General features: G+C 42.1%; 1 protein-coding gene across 1 annotated transcript in view; it reads right to left on the bottom strand.

The window, feature by feature from the left end:
• Positions 1 to 16,286, bottom strand: part of LOC137024656 (E3 ubiquitin-protein ligase TRIM16-like) — a 75,481-nt gene extending 59,195 nt beyond the window's left edge. Inside the window, exons 1-3 of the mRNA XM_067392447.1 lie at positions 16,139 to 16,286; positions 15,554 to 15,671; positions 15,101 to 15,208 (exon numbers count right to left, since the gene is read on the bottom strand). Coding sequence (XP_067248548.1) covers positions 15,101 to 15,208; positions 15,554 to 15,603 — 158 coding nt within the window. The 5' untranslated portion in view covers positions 15,604 to 15,671; positions 16,139 to 16,286. The remainder of the gene's footprint in view (positions 1 to 15,100; positions 15,209 to 15,553; positions 15,672 to 16,138) is intronic.
• Between the last annotated feature and the right edge of the window lie 554 nt (positions 16,287 to 16,840).

Raw genomic sequence — 16,840 nt, 5'->3', positions numbered from 1 at the left:
TGTTGGGTGTTGCCCAGCCTGCAGCTCTACAGATATCTGTCAGCGAGGCACTGTGCACCAGTGCCCAGGAAGAGGCAACTCCTCTAGCGGAGTGAGCTCTTAACCCGAGCGGGCAAGGCACGCCTTGGGACTGATAAGCTAAGGCGATGGCGTCCACTATCCAGTCAGCCATCCTCTGTTTGGAGACAGCCTTTCCCTTCTGCTGGCCTCCGTAACAGACAAAGAGTTAGATCCTAAAACTTTGCGTTCTATCCACGTGCAGGCGCAGAGTGCGGACAGGACAGAGCAAAGTCAGGGCTGGGTCTGCCTCCTCCAAAGGCAGTGCTTGCAGGTTCACTACCTGATCTCTGAAGGGAGTGGTAGGAACCTTGGGCACATATCTAGGCCGGGGTCTCAGGATAACGTGAGAGTCACCAGGCCGAATTCCAGGCACGATTCATCGACCGAAAATGCATGCAGGTCCCTTACCCTCTTCACTGAGGCCAATGCAACCAGGAGGACAGTCTTAAGGGACAGTACTTTTAACTCTACTAACAGCAAAGGCTCGAAGGGATGACCCCAGAGAGATTTAGGTACCAGGGAGAGATCCCAAGAGGGTATAGAGGAAGAGCGAGGCGGATTTAGTCTCCTTGCCCCCCTCAGGAACCTGACGATCAGGTTGTGCTTCCCCAAAATATACCATCGACTGCATCACGATGTGCAGCAATAGCGGCAACATACACCTTGAGGGTGGAGACAGCCTTCACTCCGAGCCGTCTTGCAGGAAGGAAAGCACAGACCTGATCGAACATGATCGGGACGCAGGTGCCAGAGGGTGCCCCATCTCTGAAACAGAAGGTCCTTCCTCAGAGGAATGGGCCGAGGAGGTGCTGTTGCGAGAAGCGTCAGTTCCAAAAACCAGGTCCGAGTAGGCCAATACGGAGCCACTAGCAATACCTGCTCCTCGTCCTCCCTGACTTTGCACAGGAGCTGTGCAAGAAGGCTCACTGGGGGAAACGCATATTTGTGTGATGTACTGCTAGCAACTCGAGGCAATTGATATGCCAATGCAGTTGGGACCCCGTCCACAGACCTGACACTGCATGCCCGTTGTACGTGGCTCCCCACATGGTGCCAAGGTGCCACGCCCATCTCGGGACCCGGCCTTGAAGCCAGTGCTCCTCGGTGAGGTGCGCTGTCCGGGCAACCGAGTCCAGTTCCATACCGAGATAAGGGATCCTCTGCCCGGGGGCGAGTTTGCTCTTGTCCCAGTTGACCCGAAGACCCAACCAGCTGAGGAGAGTTGTTGAGGTAGTTGAGAGTGCGAACACCCTGTTCCTTGAGCGGAACAATGGCCGCCTCCGCAACCTTGGTAAAGACACGGGGTGACAGGGCCAGCCCGAAGGGGAGGGTTTTGTACTGATATGCCCGACCCTCGAATGGAAACTGTAGGAAGGGTATGTGTCGAGGCAGAATCGAGACATGAATGTACGCCTCCTTCAGGTCGATCACTGCGAACCAATCCTGGGGATGGATGCATTTGAAAATGCATTTCTGCACAAGCATCTTGAATGGCAGCCTGTGAAGGGACCGATTCAGGACACACAGATCCAGGATTGGCCATAATCCACCGCCCTTCTTGGGTACAATGAAGTAGGGGCTGTAAAACCCTGACTTCATATCGGCTGGAGGGACCGGCTTGATTGCATCCTTTGCCAGGAGGACAGCAATCTCCGCCCAGAGAGCAGGTGGATTGTCCAGGGACACACGAGTGTAGTGGACAGCCCTGAACCCCAGGGGATGCCGGGTGAGTCTGATGGTATGAATGAGCCCATGGGACGGTCTGGGAAGCACTAACCATGCTCCCAGACTCCGAGCTAGCAGGACCAAAGGCACCACAGACGTACCTGTAGCAAATTAGCTCAAAATAAATATGAATAATTAATCATAACTAGTTATAATTAATTATTAATATTTTAATCAGTCAATAAAATTAACTTAATGTAATAAAATTAATATTACAATCAATTAACCTGTTTTTCAATGAACACACAGTGTTAATTGTTTATTAACTAAGAAATGTTCATTTCCAGGTTATGGGAAATAACAATCTTATTCTACTAAAAGCCTGTAGTCAGGACCGACATGAATAGGGACTCCCGTACATGAGCGCAAAACACGGACAACCTTACGTGTGACATGAACAAGACTTTATTAACTAGACTAAACACTTAAACTACTCTAACATTCACACACATACATGCATACAGTTTACCAAGAGAGAGAGAGAAAGCAGAGTACAGGAAGCAAGAAGTTACAGCATTGTTGGACATTCAGCAGATCAACAGCCTTGAGCAAACCATCAGTTTAGTTTTAACAGGCCCTTCTTTAAAAGGGGTAAGGATACTCAATGTATCCGATAATGAGACTAAGTTTGATACTTGCATGTCTCTCCAAGTTGAATTAAAACTGTCCTGATGCAATTTGTGGAGGCTCCTGTTGAATCTTTGCTGATATTTTCTTGACGAAAGAGAACCGGCTGGATTCAGAGGATCTTTGGTAAATGGAAGTTCTAGGCCGAGGCCTGGCACAAGCTTGGGGTTCCTTAGAAGCTTCTAGCTTCTTAAAGCATCATCTTGACGTCAGCATTCATCAGTAAAAGAGAAGAAGAGGAGGAAGAGCAGGAAGAGAGGGGGTTCCTTGTGATCAGTGAATATAAGGGGTGAAGATGTCACACCCTCTTGAGGTGTCTGAGCCAATAAGGAGTTCCCCTTTCAGAGGGAAGTTTTACGAGTCTTTGTTCTGTAGCAAGATATTAGCATAAGACACTGGATTGGATGAATGAGAGAATAACCTTCTAGATTCTTATAATACTAATGTGTCACAGAGTTAGTAACATGTGACATAAATTACCAAATAGGAAATGAAAGTTGGAGTCCGTAGATACCAAGCATGCTGCCAATGTGATCTCAGTTAACTATACATTTGCAACTATGGAACATTAATACCAAAATAGTTCAAAAGAGAGAATTAATACATAGAATAAAGCCTATAAAAGGAAAGTCATGAGATGGGAAACTTGGATACATGTTTATACATTTCCCAAGTGGTTATATAGAGAATACATAGGATTAAGAGAGTTTATTTGTCCTTCTCAGGAAGAATGAGTCACTAGTCTCTCCAGAATTCTTCTGGATCATAAAAGTACCATATAACTGTAACAGGACACCTAGGTTGGCCTGTGTGCTAGCAACATTGGGATGCTGGTTACAGTTTTAGGGGGATGAGTTCAGAGAACTTTGATAGGGAGAGTGAGTTTATGGGTAATTCATTAAATACAATGAATAATTGTGTGGCTGATTGGTCCAGACGTTACATCCCCCCTTTCGGTCGTTGTTGTTCTTTCTATGGACACCAGCGAGCGACGGTGAAGGTGTAGAAAGATCAGACACACCACTAGCACACAAGGCTGGAAGGCTGTGATGGGCTCCGGTTGTATGTGTCTCCTGGAGTGGTGGTCGTTCCATTGCGGTTGATGTAGACAGTAGACAAGCTCAGGTCTCTGAGCTGGTGTTGTGTGAGTGGTCAGAAGCTTGTACTCTTCCATCTTTGTCCAGTTGCTTTTGGCTCTGGTGCCGTAATTGCTCAGCAGCACTGGTTAGGAGGGTGTTCCTCACGACACATAGCCAGTCCTTTTGGTCTGCCATCTGGGCAGTTAGGCTGAGCATCTGCAACATTTAGGCACGCTTGTGGTGAGAGTAAGGGCAAGAGACTACTGCAAGATCAAACAGAATTTAGGGCTAAAGGCACAGTGAGCAGCCAGGTGTATAAAATACAGCTAGGTTTAATAAATGACTTAAGATGGTTCTTGTGGTCAGATTATTTCTTAGTATTTCTTACTGATGGCTCACAACAGGCTTGACCTCCGAACAAATGGAAAAGAGAAAGAGAGAGGAAGAGGAGAGCTTTCCTATTAGATTGTGCTTATTAGTGGTGCTCAAAATTATGCCATAGCAATCATTCGGATTCCTTTGTAACTGGCTCATAAAATTGAAGCAACTGTTGTAAATAAACAAAATCAAGAAGGAGAGTATGTCTAGTTGCTTGTGGTTATATTGGGAAATTAAACCACACAAGACTAAACAGGAAAATGTAAATAAATCACATAGATGAAAGAAATAATACTAGTAAAAACAAATAGCTGACTGCTATTATAATTAAAATCAATAAAATATTTAAAGAAGTGATTAAAACAGCAGAATGACCTGGTATTGGGAATAGTCAATAGCACTAGTGATTAACAATTAGATTAGCTTTGGAAATCACTCTATAGTTGGTCACAGCTGCAGCGTGTTCAGGACCACACCATGTGTGTGTCCCTCCCAGAAGTTTAGTCAACGTGTTATTGAAATATCTCAATAAATCCTAGAATTCTTCTTTAGTTAAACAGTTTACGTGAAGTTCCTAAACGTAATTTAGGGAGGAGCGAGCCCATCTAATCTTCCAATCAACAGCCAGAGTATATAAGCAGCTGCTTACCTCTCTTCAGTCTCAGCTGTTTCAGCATCCGGTAGTGCCGTACTGAACAATGTCCAACACCACGGAAATTCCACCATCCCCCTTCAGACGACGAACTTTCCCCGAGACACCAACAGTCACATCTCGCGTAAGATCGGATCTCACAGATCCAAACACGGATGCTCTTTCTGAGTGCTCATACAGACCACGCTGCGGATAGCCACTCTCTCCTCCACGCTCAGGATCGCCCGTTTAACTGCGCCTCATCTGTCTTCTTCACAGACTTCATCTCTTCATTCTACCGCCGCTAATACACTGATTCTACCCATTTCAAATGGTCCGCCAACAGCCTACGTCAAGTCCTCTCCAGCTCTGGAATTAATTTCTCCCGCAGATCATCAAAAGCTAAACTCTACGATCTTCTTTAGTTCTAACAACAGTTCCAGCATGCCAACAAACACTTCAGCATCATAAAAGCAAGACTCAGAAGTTTCTCTTCTGACCTGATGTCCTGAACATAAACATTTACAGCACGCTAATCCACAGTCCGTTGCCGCCGCACGCACTTCCTCGTCCGCCGTTTTTCCGCCCGATCAACAACAGCTGCCGCAAAAACAGTCCCGCTTTTCCAGCTCTTCCCATATGCAGCTCCACTCCTCAGGCAAGAACTATCCAAACTTACTCCTGTCTCCCGCACTTTACTTCCTTCTATGGATTATGAAATGAAGCCTCTTGAATCTTGAAGCTTTAAAAAATAAATACATTTACAGCAGCCATAAACCAGCCAGTGCAGCCAAAGAATATAGATGTACAGCTCAGTCATTCCATTAAGCAAATTAAAGCCTGGCAATGTTAAACGTGTAGATTTCTGATAATATATTTTCCATACTAATGTGTTGCAATAAACTTAAATATAACAATAAAAATACTAACAGAGTTTGATGCAAGTAAATCATGCTCTAATTATGATAGGGTTTTATACTGTCTTTATGGCAGAATGTACGATCATGTAATGTACTGTAATGTAATATATATATATTAGTAAATGGACTTTAAATTCCGTAAACCTGTAGAGTAGTGGTCTGGGTTCAACATTCTGAAACGCACGGCATTCATGTGACTGGAAAGATAGTTGAGACGTCTTTCATTTATCACCACTCCTCTGAAAACATATGCATTCATTATAATTGAGCTGTGTATTCGATATGAGATTTGAAGCTTCAGTTTCATATGTAACATCACTAATTTCTTCTGCTTTTTCAGTTCTTTTTCAATCTTCATCATGATAAACCCATGCGCCAGGATGCCCTCGCAGATGGTTACTTCTTGCTCACCCAGGAAGCGGATCCTAGCGTGAGGCTGCCTCCGCTAGTCATCCCTCACCCTCTATCCGTTTACAACTTACCTCATTCCTCCCCTCCCTTCTGTTCCCCAACTTCTTCTAACATTTTTCTTGGCACAGATCCTAGCATGAGGTTGTCTCCGCAAATGATCTCAACACTCTTTTTGCCCACCAACCCCTTTCTCTCACTTCAGCCATCTTGGACACTAGTCAGTAATGGAGCCCTCCTCCCAGCATCCATCTTTTTCCAACACCAAACACTTCTTCAGGTCTGAGCCGCTTGCCAGCCCATTCTCTCGCAACAGCAGTCCCTCTTCCAGCTCCTCCCAACGCAGTTAACATGGAACAACCAACATTCTCAACCCATAACTGTTCCCTAATTCCATCAGGTGCAGACATTTGATCTTCTTCCTTTGGAGCAGTCATTTTTATATCTACCTCAAGCTTTGCAGCTAAGTGAGCAGCCTCTCTCTTCTTCAATCATTATTTCCCAGTTAGTTAGTGAAATGGACACCATCCAGACAATTTCCAACCAGTTCTTTTTCAGGCCTGACAGAACATTTCAGCCGCAGTCTGGAAAGTATACCTGACTCCAGCTTGATCTGCAATAACTTATAATCTGCAACAGCTGGACCTGATATAGTGGAAGGCCTCATCAAAAAGAACTAGATTCCAGATTCATGATCGGCCCATTTTGATTCTCCACCTTATTCCGCATAAGCCCAATTGGAGTAACCAAATTAGATGAATTCTCCACCACCACAACATAGACCAAGCAATCATTCTCATAAACCTGTATCCCATAGTAGTAACAGCCAATCTATGGGGTTCCGAAATGTTAATTGCCCCTTAGAATTTCCGCCTGTTACCAGTTCATCATCATAGATGAACATATCCCAGGTCACCAAAATAAAATCACAGATGTTTTATATTCTTTTTCAAATTTAGAACATTGGCTCTGGAAGCAGACTCCAATCAACTTCAATTCCTCCTGATTCAGAACTCTCATTCGTCTGGTCCATTCCCTCAAGACCTCTTCATAACGCATCCACAAATACCATACTGCAAGCCGTTTCTCTCAGAACACTCCAAACCTACTGGACAGCTTGGAGTTCCTTCAAAAAAAAAAAAACTTCCACAGAGCTTTCCAGGAGTTTTCCCTCCTTTCAGTATCCTTCATCTCTTACCTCCATCATACCAATTTAATTCAGGAACAATCAAAATCTACCTCAGTGGCATACATTGCTCTCCAAGTTCATCCATGGCCAACAGTGCCCCGACTCTTCAAGTCCCCAGATATCCCTCCTCATCAAAGGTTTACAAAACCAATCCCCCTCAGCCAAACACCAGACAACCTTGTAACCATCCTTTTTTCTTATCTTTCTGCAAAGGTGCAGCCATCACAGCAGCCCAGAGGGGCCTATCCGAACACCAAATTAAAATGATCGGTCGATGCCCCGCCTTTAAAACAACATATGTTCGAACAGTTCTACATCACAAACACTAGCATCTTTCTGAGTCTGGACCGCTTCTCCCTACTATTTTTGCATCTCCCCGCTTACCAAGCCCCGCAGGGCTCATATTCATCTGGATGCAGTGAGAGCTCCCCCTTTTCGGATGTGTGTTAGCTACCACTCCTGGAGTGGGCTTTCCCATTCGAATTGCTGTGTGGGCTCCCCTGTCCAGATACTGTGCAGGCTCTCCCGTTCGACTTGCAGTGTGGGCTCTCCCGTTCGACTTGCAGAGTGAGCTTCCCGTTTATTTTATCGGGGGCTCTCTCCTTCGAAACGCAGCGGGAGCTCTCCCGGTCGAATCGCAGTGTGAGCTTCCGTTCAGGCGCCGTGGGGGCTCTCCCTTTCTGAATCGCAGTGTGATTCTTCATGTTCTTAACCATGGAGGCTCTCCCGTTCGGATCGCAGTGTGGGCCCTCCTATCTGAACAAGCGGACTGGAGGTACCAAGGATCGTATGTCCCATAAGGATTGCAGTGGGCCCTCATGTCCTTATGTGATCCAAACCACCTTGGAAGGACGGTAGCTCTGCGTTTTATCTATATACCGTAGGCTCCCTTTTTCTACGGCAGGCAGGTTCGCACTGGATATCAGTGGCCCGTTTTCCCTTTTGGGACGAGGACCTCCTTCCCCCCTGTTGGCAGCTGGGGGCCCCATGTACTTCTGAATTCATGGGCCCCCATGTTACAGACGTTGCGGCGGGACGTTCTCCAACCACGTACTCAAACCTCCAGTCCCAAGATACTCCCGCAGGAGTAATTTTAGAAGTCACTGCCGCAGCAGTGCAGCGGCGAGATGCATCCTAGTCAAACTCACACAGCAGCAATAAACGCAAGCTCCCGACAGAGTTCCTTAAATAACATTGCCGCAGCAGAAGCCTGCTCATAGCTCCACATGGTGGACATAGTAGGGCGACGCGTTCCAGCCCAGCTCCCACAGGAGCCTCATTAAATATCACTGCCGCAGCAGTATTCATTCATGACTCCAGGCCAATTAATCACAACCACCTTGTGTTCCGGCATAGGAAACACTAGTGCCACTCCTCACCTCAACTCTATTTTTCATGTCGCTTTAATCTTTCGCTCATTTTGGGGGGTTAACAAGCATTAAGCATCTGGGTATCCCATATACATTAAATCCTTAAGCATTTTCAACCATCCAACTTGCTGTCCCAAATTTATTCTGCACTTTTTGGGGGGTGTATCAGAGCTCGAGTTGAAGATGCTTCATCGAGCCCCTCCTCAGTGGACAGCAAGCCAAATTAGCTAACCTAATATCCTAAAGATTATATGGGCAAACGAACTCGTTAAATGTAATTAAATTTAGATTTAATCACCCTAGTAACTGCAGATTTAGCTGAACAGTGTTCAGGGAGAAATGCACCTAAGTGCAGGTGAAATTAGCTGAGAAGAATTAAAGGTAAGGAAAGAAAGAAATCAGAAAACCAGGAATGTGGTTAAGGGAACTGATCTAAATGTGGTTTAGATCAGTTCACACTGCATACACACAAGCTATAGTTAAAGGCTTCACGTAAATGATGCTAACCACTAACTGTAGAAGCTATTAGTTAGCTTAGCCTGAGGTGCAGGGCTGCTAGGTGAGGTTAGCTTAGCCACCTAGCCTGGTTTGTTTACAATATGGCATCACAGGGTGATGAGTTAGCACTTCCTGTGACAAGTCGTTGTCATGGGAACCGATGCACATCTGGGCAATTCAAACAGTTTATTGAGACTGTCTGCTCATTTCAAACAAGTTACGTATAGAGTTAAAATGTGACGCTTATACTTTCAGATTTTCAAAAACTTGATATTACATTCAGTAAAATGCAAATATGTTTTGGCATTTGCAAATTTTACTCATGTAAACTCTTCTCTCTACTTTAAACAACGTCTTGTACTTGTTAAAAGGGTAATTACACAGTTTGCTGTAAGTCAAAGCTTGTTTAAGCATATATAGTTAAGTCCGTCTTGTGCATGAATACTGATATTCCTTTCAGCGAGTGAAACACAGTTTTGGTCAAAAGGTAGCTATGCTTGTAGGTGCAGGCAAAGTTAAGATGAATGACATCAATCTTAACTATAACAGGGGAGCATTACCCAAATCTACATTTATATAACACTGTACTGAGATTCATTCATCAGAAACAGGTTAAGCAATACTGCAATTGGTATTTCTCCAACCAAAGCAGAATAATCAATTCTGGTACAGTTTACATGCCGCTGAGCTGAGATTCCTTCGTCAACACAGGCTTACGCTCTAATACTGAGATTAGGATTTCTTCGCTAAAATCAGATTAACTTTACACTGATACCATTTGAACATATGCTAAAATGTGTCAAGAGTACACTCTTTCAGTTACAGTAGAGATGTCAATTCAAGCCATCACTTTATCAGCATCTAACAAGCCAGCAATTAGTGACCAAAATGCGCATCGTCTGACATATTCTGACTGGAATTATCAAATGCACACTTTTAAATTGACAGTGGTTTAAGCTCATAACCTTTGTTTATTCATGCCCGCATTCTCCACCATTTGTAGCAAATTAGCTCAAAATAAATATAATTAATCATAACTAGTTATAATTAATTATTAATATTTTAATCAGTCAATAAAATTAACTTAATGTAATAAAATTAATATTACAATCAATTAACCTGTTGTTCAATGAACACACAGTGTTAATTGTTTATTAACTAAGAAATGTTCATTTCCAGGTTATGGGAAATAACAATCTTATTCTACTAAAAGCCTGTAGTCAGGACCGACATGAATAGGGACTCCCGTACATGAGCGCAAAACACGGACAACCTTACGTGTGACATGAACAAGACTTTATTAACTAGACTAAACACTTAAACTACTCTAACATTCACACACATACATGCATACAGTTTACCAAGAGAGAGAGAGAAAGCAGAGTACAGGAAGCAAGAAGTTACAGCATTGTTGGACATTCAGCAGATCAACAGCCTTGAGCAAACCATCAGTTTAGTTTTAACAGGCCCTTCTTTAAAAGGGGTAAGGATACTCAATGTATCCGATAATGAGACTAAGTTTGATACTTGCATGTCTCTCCAAGTTGAATTAAAACTGTCCTGATGCAATTTGTGGAGGCTCCTGTTGAATCTTTGCTGATATTTTCTTGACGAAAGAGAACCGGCTGGATTCAGAGGATCTTTGGTAAATGGAAGTTCTAGGCCGAGGCCTGGCACAAGCTTGGGGTTCCTTAGAAGCTTCTAGCTTCTTAAAGCATCATCTTGACGTCAGCATTCATCAGTAAAAGAGAAGAAGAGGAGGAAGAGCAGGAAGAGAGGGGGTTCCTTGTGATCAGTGAATATAAGGGGTGAAGATGTCACACCCTCTTGAGGTGTCTGAGCCAATAAGGAGTTCCCCTTTCAGAGGGAAGTTTTACGAGTCTTTGTTCTGTAGCAAGATATTAGCATAAGACACTGGATTGGATGAATGAGAGAATAACCTTCTAGATTCTTATAATACTAATGTGTCACAGAGTTAGTAACATGTGACATAAATTACCAAATAGGAAATGAAAGTTGGAGTCCGTAGATACCAAGCATGCTGCCAATGTGATCTCAGTTAACTATACATTTGCAACTATGGAACATTAATACCAAAATAGTTCAAAAGAGAGAATTAATACATAGAATAAAGCCTATAAAAGGAAAGTCATGAGATGGGAAACTTGGATACATGTTTATACATTTCCCAAGTGGTTATATAGAGAATACATAGGATTAAGAGAGTTTATTTGTCCTTCTCAGGAAGAATGAGTCACTAGTCTCTCCAGAATTCTTCTGGATCATAAAAGTACCATATAACTGTAACAGGACACCTAGGTTGGCCTGTGTGCTAGCAACATTGGGATGCTGGTTACAGTTTTAGGGGGATGAGTTCAGAGAACTTTGATAGGGAGAGTGAGTTTATGGGTAATTCATTAAATACAATGAATAATTGTGTGGCTGATTGGTCCAGACGTTACATACCCAACGTGGGGCAGTGGAGAGCGAGGCAGAGAACTAGGACCCAACTCAGACGTCATAGCGGCCAGAAGTGCTGTCGGACTCTGCAAGGTGGCAGTGTATATGGGAGAGACAGCGCAAGGGAGGTGGCCTCAGCATACACACTGGAACCTGCTGGCGAGGTGAGAGGGGGCTAAGAGTGGCAAGGCGGAGCACCGCACACCGCCAGCCACACCCTCTTGGGACCTGGAGGATTGGGAAACAGATCTTTTTGTGAAAAGGTGGGTAACACTGGACTCCGGAGAGCCAGCGGTGGAACAATACGATACCAATTCCCCTTGGCCCTCCTCCGGGGGAGGGAGAGATTCGGGCATCATCTCCTGAAGAGCTGACATCCTTTCTCTTGCCACCTGGCTTGGCCCGACCGGCTCACTGCTGTCTGGCGGGTGTCGGCTGCTACTTTGCAGACATAGCAGGGGCGGAGGACAACGCATGTGAGCCCTCGGCGATGAGCAGACTGAGGTTGCGCAGCCGGCGGAGGAAGATGTGTTTGTGGACCACCGGGGGAAGATGTGTTTGATGGCCTCAGTCTGCTTCTGTGCGGCCGAGAACTGCTGGGCGAAGCTCTCGACCGCATCACCGAATAGGCTGACCTGAGACACAGGTAAGTCCAGGAACCGAACCAAGGTCAAAATTACAGTTTCAGTGCAGCTTCAAAGGGCTTTAAACAATACCAGACAAGGAATAAGGGTCTTATCTAGAGAAACGACCGGTCATTTTCGGAAAAAATTAAATGTATATGCTTTATATAAACAAATGTTCGCCTACTAAGTGCTTCTGGCAAAACTGCATTTCCATATTCTCCAAAAAGTTTACACTGTATGTCCTACGCCTTCCCTATTCTACTATTTCCGAAAAAAATTCACTGGCGCTGCATTCGTTCTGTAAGTAGAATAGGGAAGGCATAGGACATACAGCATTTTGGAGAATACGGAAATGCCAGGCGCGTTCTCTACAAGTCGTCCTAACCATAAATATCTATGCTTCTAATAACATATTGGTTCTATGACTGAAGGATGCGCATAATCTTCAGAAAAAAATGACATATCTCTGTTCTTGCTCAGCTTCATCTGCCAGTATATGCCTCGCTCTTCTTAGCTCTGCTGCCGCCATGTTTCCAACACCTGGCCCCACCTTGATGCAATGATTGACGGGGTGGGGTGGAGACGTGATCATCTCAGAATGCATTTTCAAATCCACATTGAATTTTGCTACATTAAATGAAAATGCAATCGCACTGTGAGTATAAATGCAATTAAGAAAAATTACATTTAAATTATCATTTTGCTATAATTTTTGCTTGATCATTTAAAACATATATAACCATTTCTGTAATACATTTTCATTTTCATTTTGCAACTTATAAAGCATTAAAATATATGTTTAAAATATATGTCAAAATTAGTGTAGGAAACAACAAATGTAAATTATATTATTGAATTTGAATGATCATTTTGCTCCAAACATTGTACATATAATATGGAAAATGTAAATTTAAATACAGAAATCCATTGCTATTTTACATATTGCATTGCCATTTTGCATATTACATTTTAAATTGAATATTGCTACATGGGCTTCCATAGCCCCTAAGTTCATAATTAATGATTCTTACAACGGAAGTGATTTGATCAAAAATGTACTTTAGCTCGATAATAACTTTTTCCTAGAGCTGCTGTGAAGCCAAAACAATCTCTGTCCATTAATTTTCCTATTATCACTGTGAAGCTGCATTGAGAAGAAGTTAAACTGGCCAACATTCTTCAGAAAAATCATCCAGGTCCCACAGATTGTTTGGTTTTCTAGGATCTTCTGCATATTTGAACCCCTTTCCAGCAGTGATTGGTTTTGAGATCCATTTTTTTCACACTGAGGACAACTTTTTGGTCACACTTTAGATCAGGATCCAAATCGCACTATTTACTAACTATTAACTGTGACTAATTACTCCTTGTTAATAGTTAGTAAGGTAGTTAAGTTTAGGTATTGGGTAGGATTAAGGGATGTAGAATATGATCATGCAGAATAAGGCATTAATATATGCTTTATAAGTACTAATAAACAGCCAATATGCTAGTAATATGCATGATAATAAACAACTAGATAATAGTGAGAATATTGACCATAAACTAAAATAATACCAACTTTTTTCATTTAGTGCTGCCTTTTAGAGATAAATTGTGAGTCTTGAAATAAGATATTTACTCGTTTCTCTAAATGAAAATATAAGAAAAATGTACACCATCATTTTGTTCAAAAGTTTATCATTGACTCTTAACATATTGTGCTGCCTTCTTGAGCATCATGTAGAGTATCACCTTGCAAAATCTGTAAACTTATGAATGCAACTGTAAATTGCCATGTTTTGTGAAGGTAAAAATATTCATTTAAAGGCTAAGTGTTGAGTTTACAATTGCAATTTCAAGTCATTTAAATCTTTCAGGTCTTGGATGGACTCTACACGGATTCGGATGTCAAGGACTCCGACTTTAGTCCAACTTTGGAGTCGGACTTCATGGATTAAGGACTTGGTCTCAACTCTGACTTGACAATGGTGGACTCAGACACAACCCTGTAATACCCCCTTTCCACCAGCACGAACCAGGTGCTAGTTCAGAGCTAGTGCTAGTGCCAGTTCGGAGTTGGTTCAACTGACGAGCCTTCTAAGAACCGGTTTGCCTTTTCACAGGCTAGAGAGCAGCACAGAGCCAGGTCTTGCGTCACTGTATACGTCTCATATTTCACAGCAAAGCTAGCGCTGCAGCGCCAAACACAAACACACCAGGCTCGTTTGAGATGCATCGGCTTCTCGCAAAGCGATCGGCGCATGACATCAAAGCTCAGCGAGAACGATCCAAAAGTACAAGGAGTCGTATGCTCTACAAATGCTCCCGCGGATCCGCGGCACCCGCCGAATCGCGCTGCTCCGATGCATCTCAAACAAGCCTTCTATCAACAATCGCGGATGTTTCACTACTGTTGATGCTCATGGCTGTGCGAACCTACATCGGCATCCAAACACGGCTCACTGTAATTTTTATATATAGACGGAGATTACGATCGAGCTGCTATTAGCTCGATTAGCTGCTATTTCAAAAATGGCGGTCACAAGTTTCTTGTTGGTCACGGTAACCCCGCCCCCAGCCCCTGACACAAGCGGTTCTTACTTCTAGCCCAGCAATGTTTTGGTGATACTTACGAACCACTTTTTCTGGTTCAGAGCTGGTGCTTTGTGTGTCGAAAGACAAAGAACTGATTTGAAACTAGGCTCTGGCTCCGAACCAGCACTCAAACTGCCTTGGTGGAAAAGGGGTATAAAAGACCTTTTTTCAAAAAAAATAAAATAAAAAAATTCCAAACTTATGACAACCCAATGTATGTTTATGCCAATGACAAGCAAATTAAGAACATAATTTGAGTACTAGAACAGATATGAAATACTGTACATTTTGCGTTTAAGCTTATGGAAATGTTAATATAATAAAGTTAATACTTATTTTTACAGTAGTAAAATGTTCTGAGCTAAGAAAAAAAAAGAAGAAAAACATTGGTATCTTTATTTATTATTAAATATTTTTTAATTATAGAACAAAATGTCCCACTATGAATATAATTGCATTCCTGAAAATGCGCACACTGCCCTACTTATGAATATTTTACTGCCTGTTAATATTGGATTGCTCTTGTTAGACATTTCAAGATGCATATTTTACCTGCCCATAGGTTGCATTTTGCCATCTTCGAAGTTCAGAGGATGATCTATAGAGCAGGTACTCTCTATGGACATGCTGGGTGGTGGTGATTTGGATCTTTGCCGTTTGCTTGATATGCAAAAACACATTAATGATACAATTATTTATAGACGTTTACATGTTTCTTCACTTCACAACCTGGAACTGGTTACTACATGCAGTGAAAGGCAATTAATGAAATATTTTACTATGAATGAACTCGCAAATAAACAAATAAATGCACACATTTCTTACATATTGTGGATATATTGTGCTAATGAGGTTCAAAGGATGATCAGTAGACTAAACAAATAGAACTAGAACTTTATTTAAATTTTATCATCTGTAGTGTTTTGTTTTTATTTATTTTTGCTTAAATGTGTCCTTGTATTTAACAGAGAAGCAATTTTCTTTAGGTTTACTTCATTAGCTTACCGGCTACACTGAGACAAGTCATCATCTTGTATCCCTTCCGCTTTGTCCATGGTTTACCGTCTTCATTCAATAGCAGAATGGGTAGAAGCTGGAATTTGGAGTGTGCATTCCATCCTCACTGTTGATGTGTATTGTATTAAGATTTAATGACTTAAATGCTGCAGATGTTTAGTTTGCATTGTTTTTTTTAATTAATAATCTAAATGTTGCCTTCAAATAACCTGCCAATAACATTGGGCTATAAAGCCTGCTATTGTCACTTCTTATTTCTCATTAATTCTAATATAATTGTTCACATTCAGCACAAATGTATACGTCACACTATACTTTTGCATATTGAATAATCTAACGTACCTCTATTAATCCATTATTGCCATCATAAACCTGATTATGTAAACAATGAAAACTTTTTCAATATCCTTTACTGATATGTACAAAATTGGAATACTGTATTAATCCTTACTTGCTTCCTATTTAGATTGTTTGAGGCATAGTTTAATATATACATGGAGTTGCAATGTTGATATTATACAATTAAATCAACATGTGGCTGAGGCATAATCCACGAAAGTACTGGTAACTTACATTGTTAGACGATGTGGTTCCAATCGATTTTTAGATCTTTCAGAGATTAGATACTTATTTTCCTCACGTAAAATATCCATCCATTTTAGGACTGTTTCATAATTCTATAATGGATGCTTCCTTATTTCATCTCTGTTATTAAGCTCTTCCCGCCATGTATCAATTCTAACTGCAGTGCAGGAAGGTGAGAAGCAAAGCGTGGTAAAGTTAATTTCACTTTCAATATTCGCCTGCTTTAAGGGCCATCTAAAAATTCCATCCACAGTACATAAACGTAAACGATGTCAAATCATTCATTCACATGACTTGTAAGTTTTAATGTACAAAAATATATTGAAAAAAAACAACAAAATATTTACACTCTAGACTTCCGGTTTGGCGAGCATGGGGTAGAGACGTCTTTATCCACCACCTGATTTTCTTTAACTTATTGAACCTACCTAATTGCTTATTTTGATGTGAAACTCCCTTGAGACACATTGAGAGGTCTGCGCTATTATTTTGTCCCGTTATGCCACCCAAATCCAGTAAATTAACTGAAAAAACAACGGAGTCGGAGGCTGTTGCCTCTGCAGCTATTAGCCGAGCCGACATAACAGCCTTGCTAGCCGAACACAGGACAGCTCTAGTTGCAGAATTGAAAGCAACTTTTTTTGACGAAGTGAATGGGAAACTGGATGGACTTCAGAAGACATCGGATAG

This window comes from Chanodichthys erythropterus, chromosome 8 (genome assembly GCF_024489055.1).
Source record: "Chanodichthys erythropterus isolate Z2021 chromosome 8, ASM2448905v1, whole genome shotgun sequence".
Classification (NCBI taxonomy): domain Eukaryota; kingdom Metazoa; phylum Chordata; class Actinopteri; order Cypriniformes; family Xenocyprididae; genus Chanodichthys; species Chanodichthys erythropterus.
Note: the sequence above shows the minus strand (reverse complement) of the source record. Positions and strands in the feature narration are given on the sequence as shown.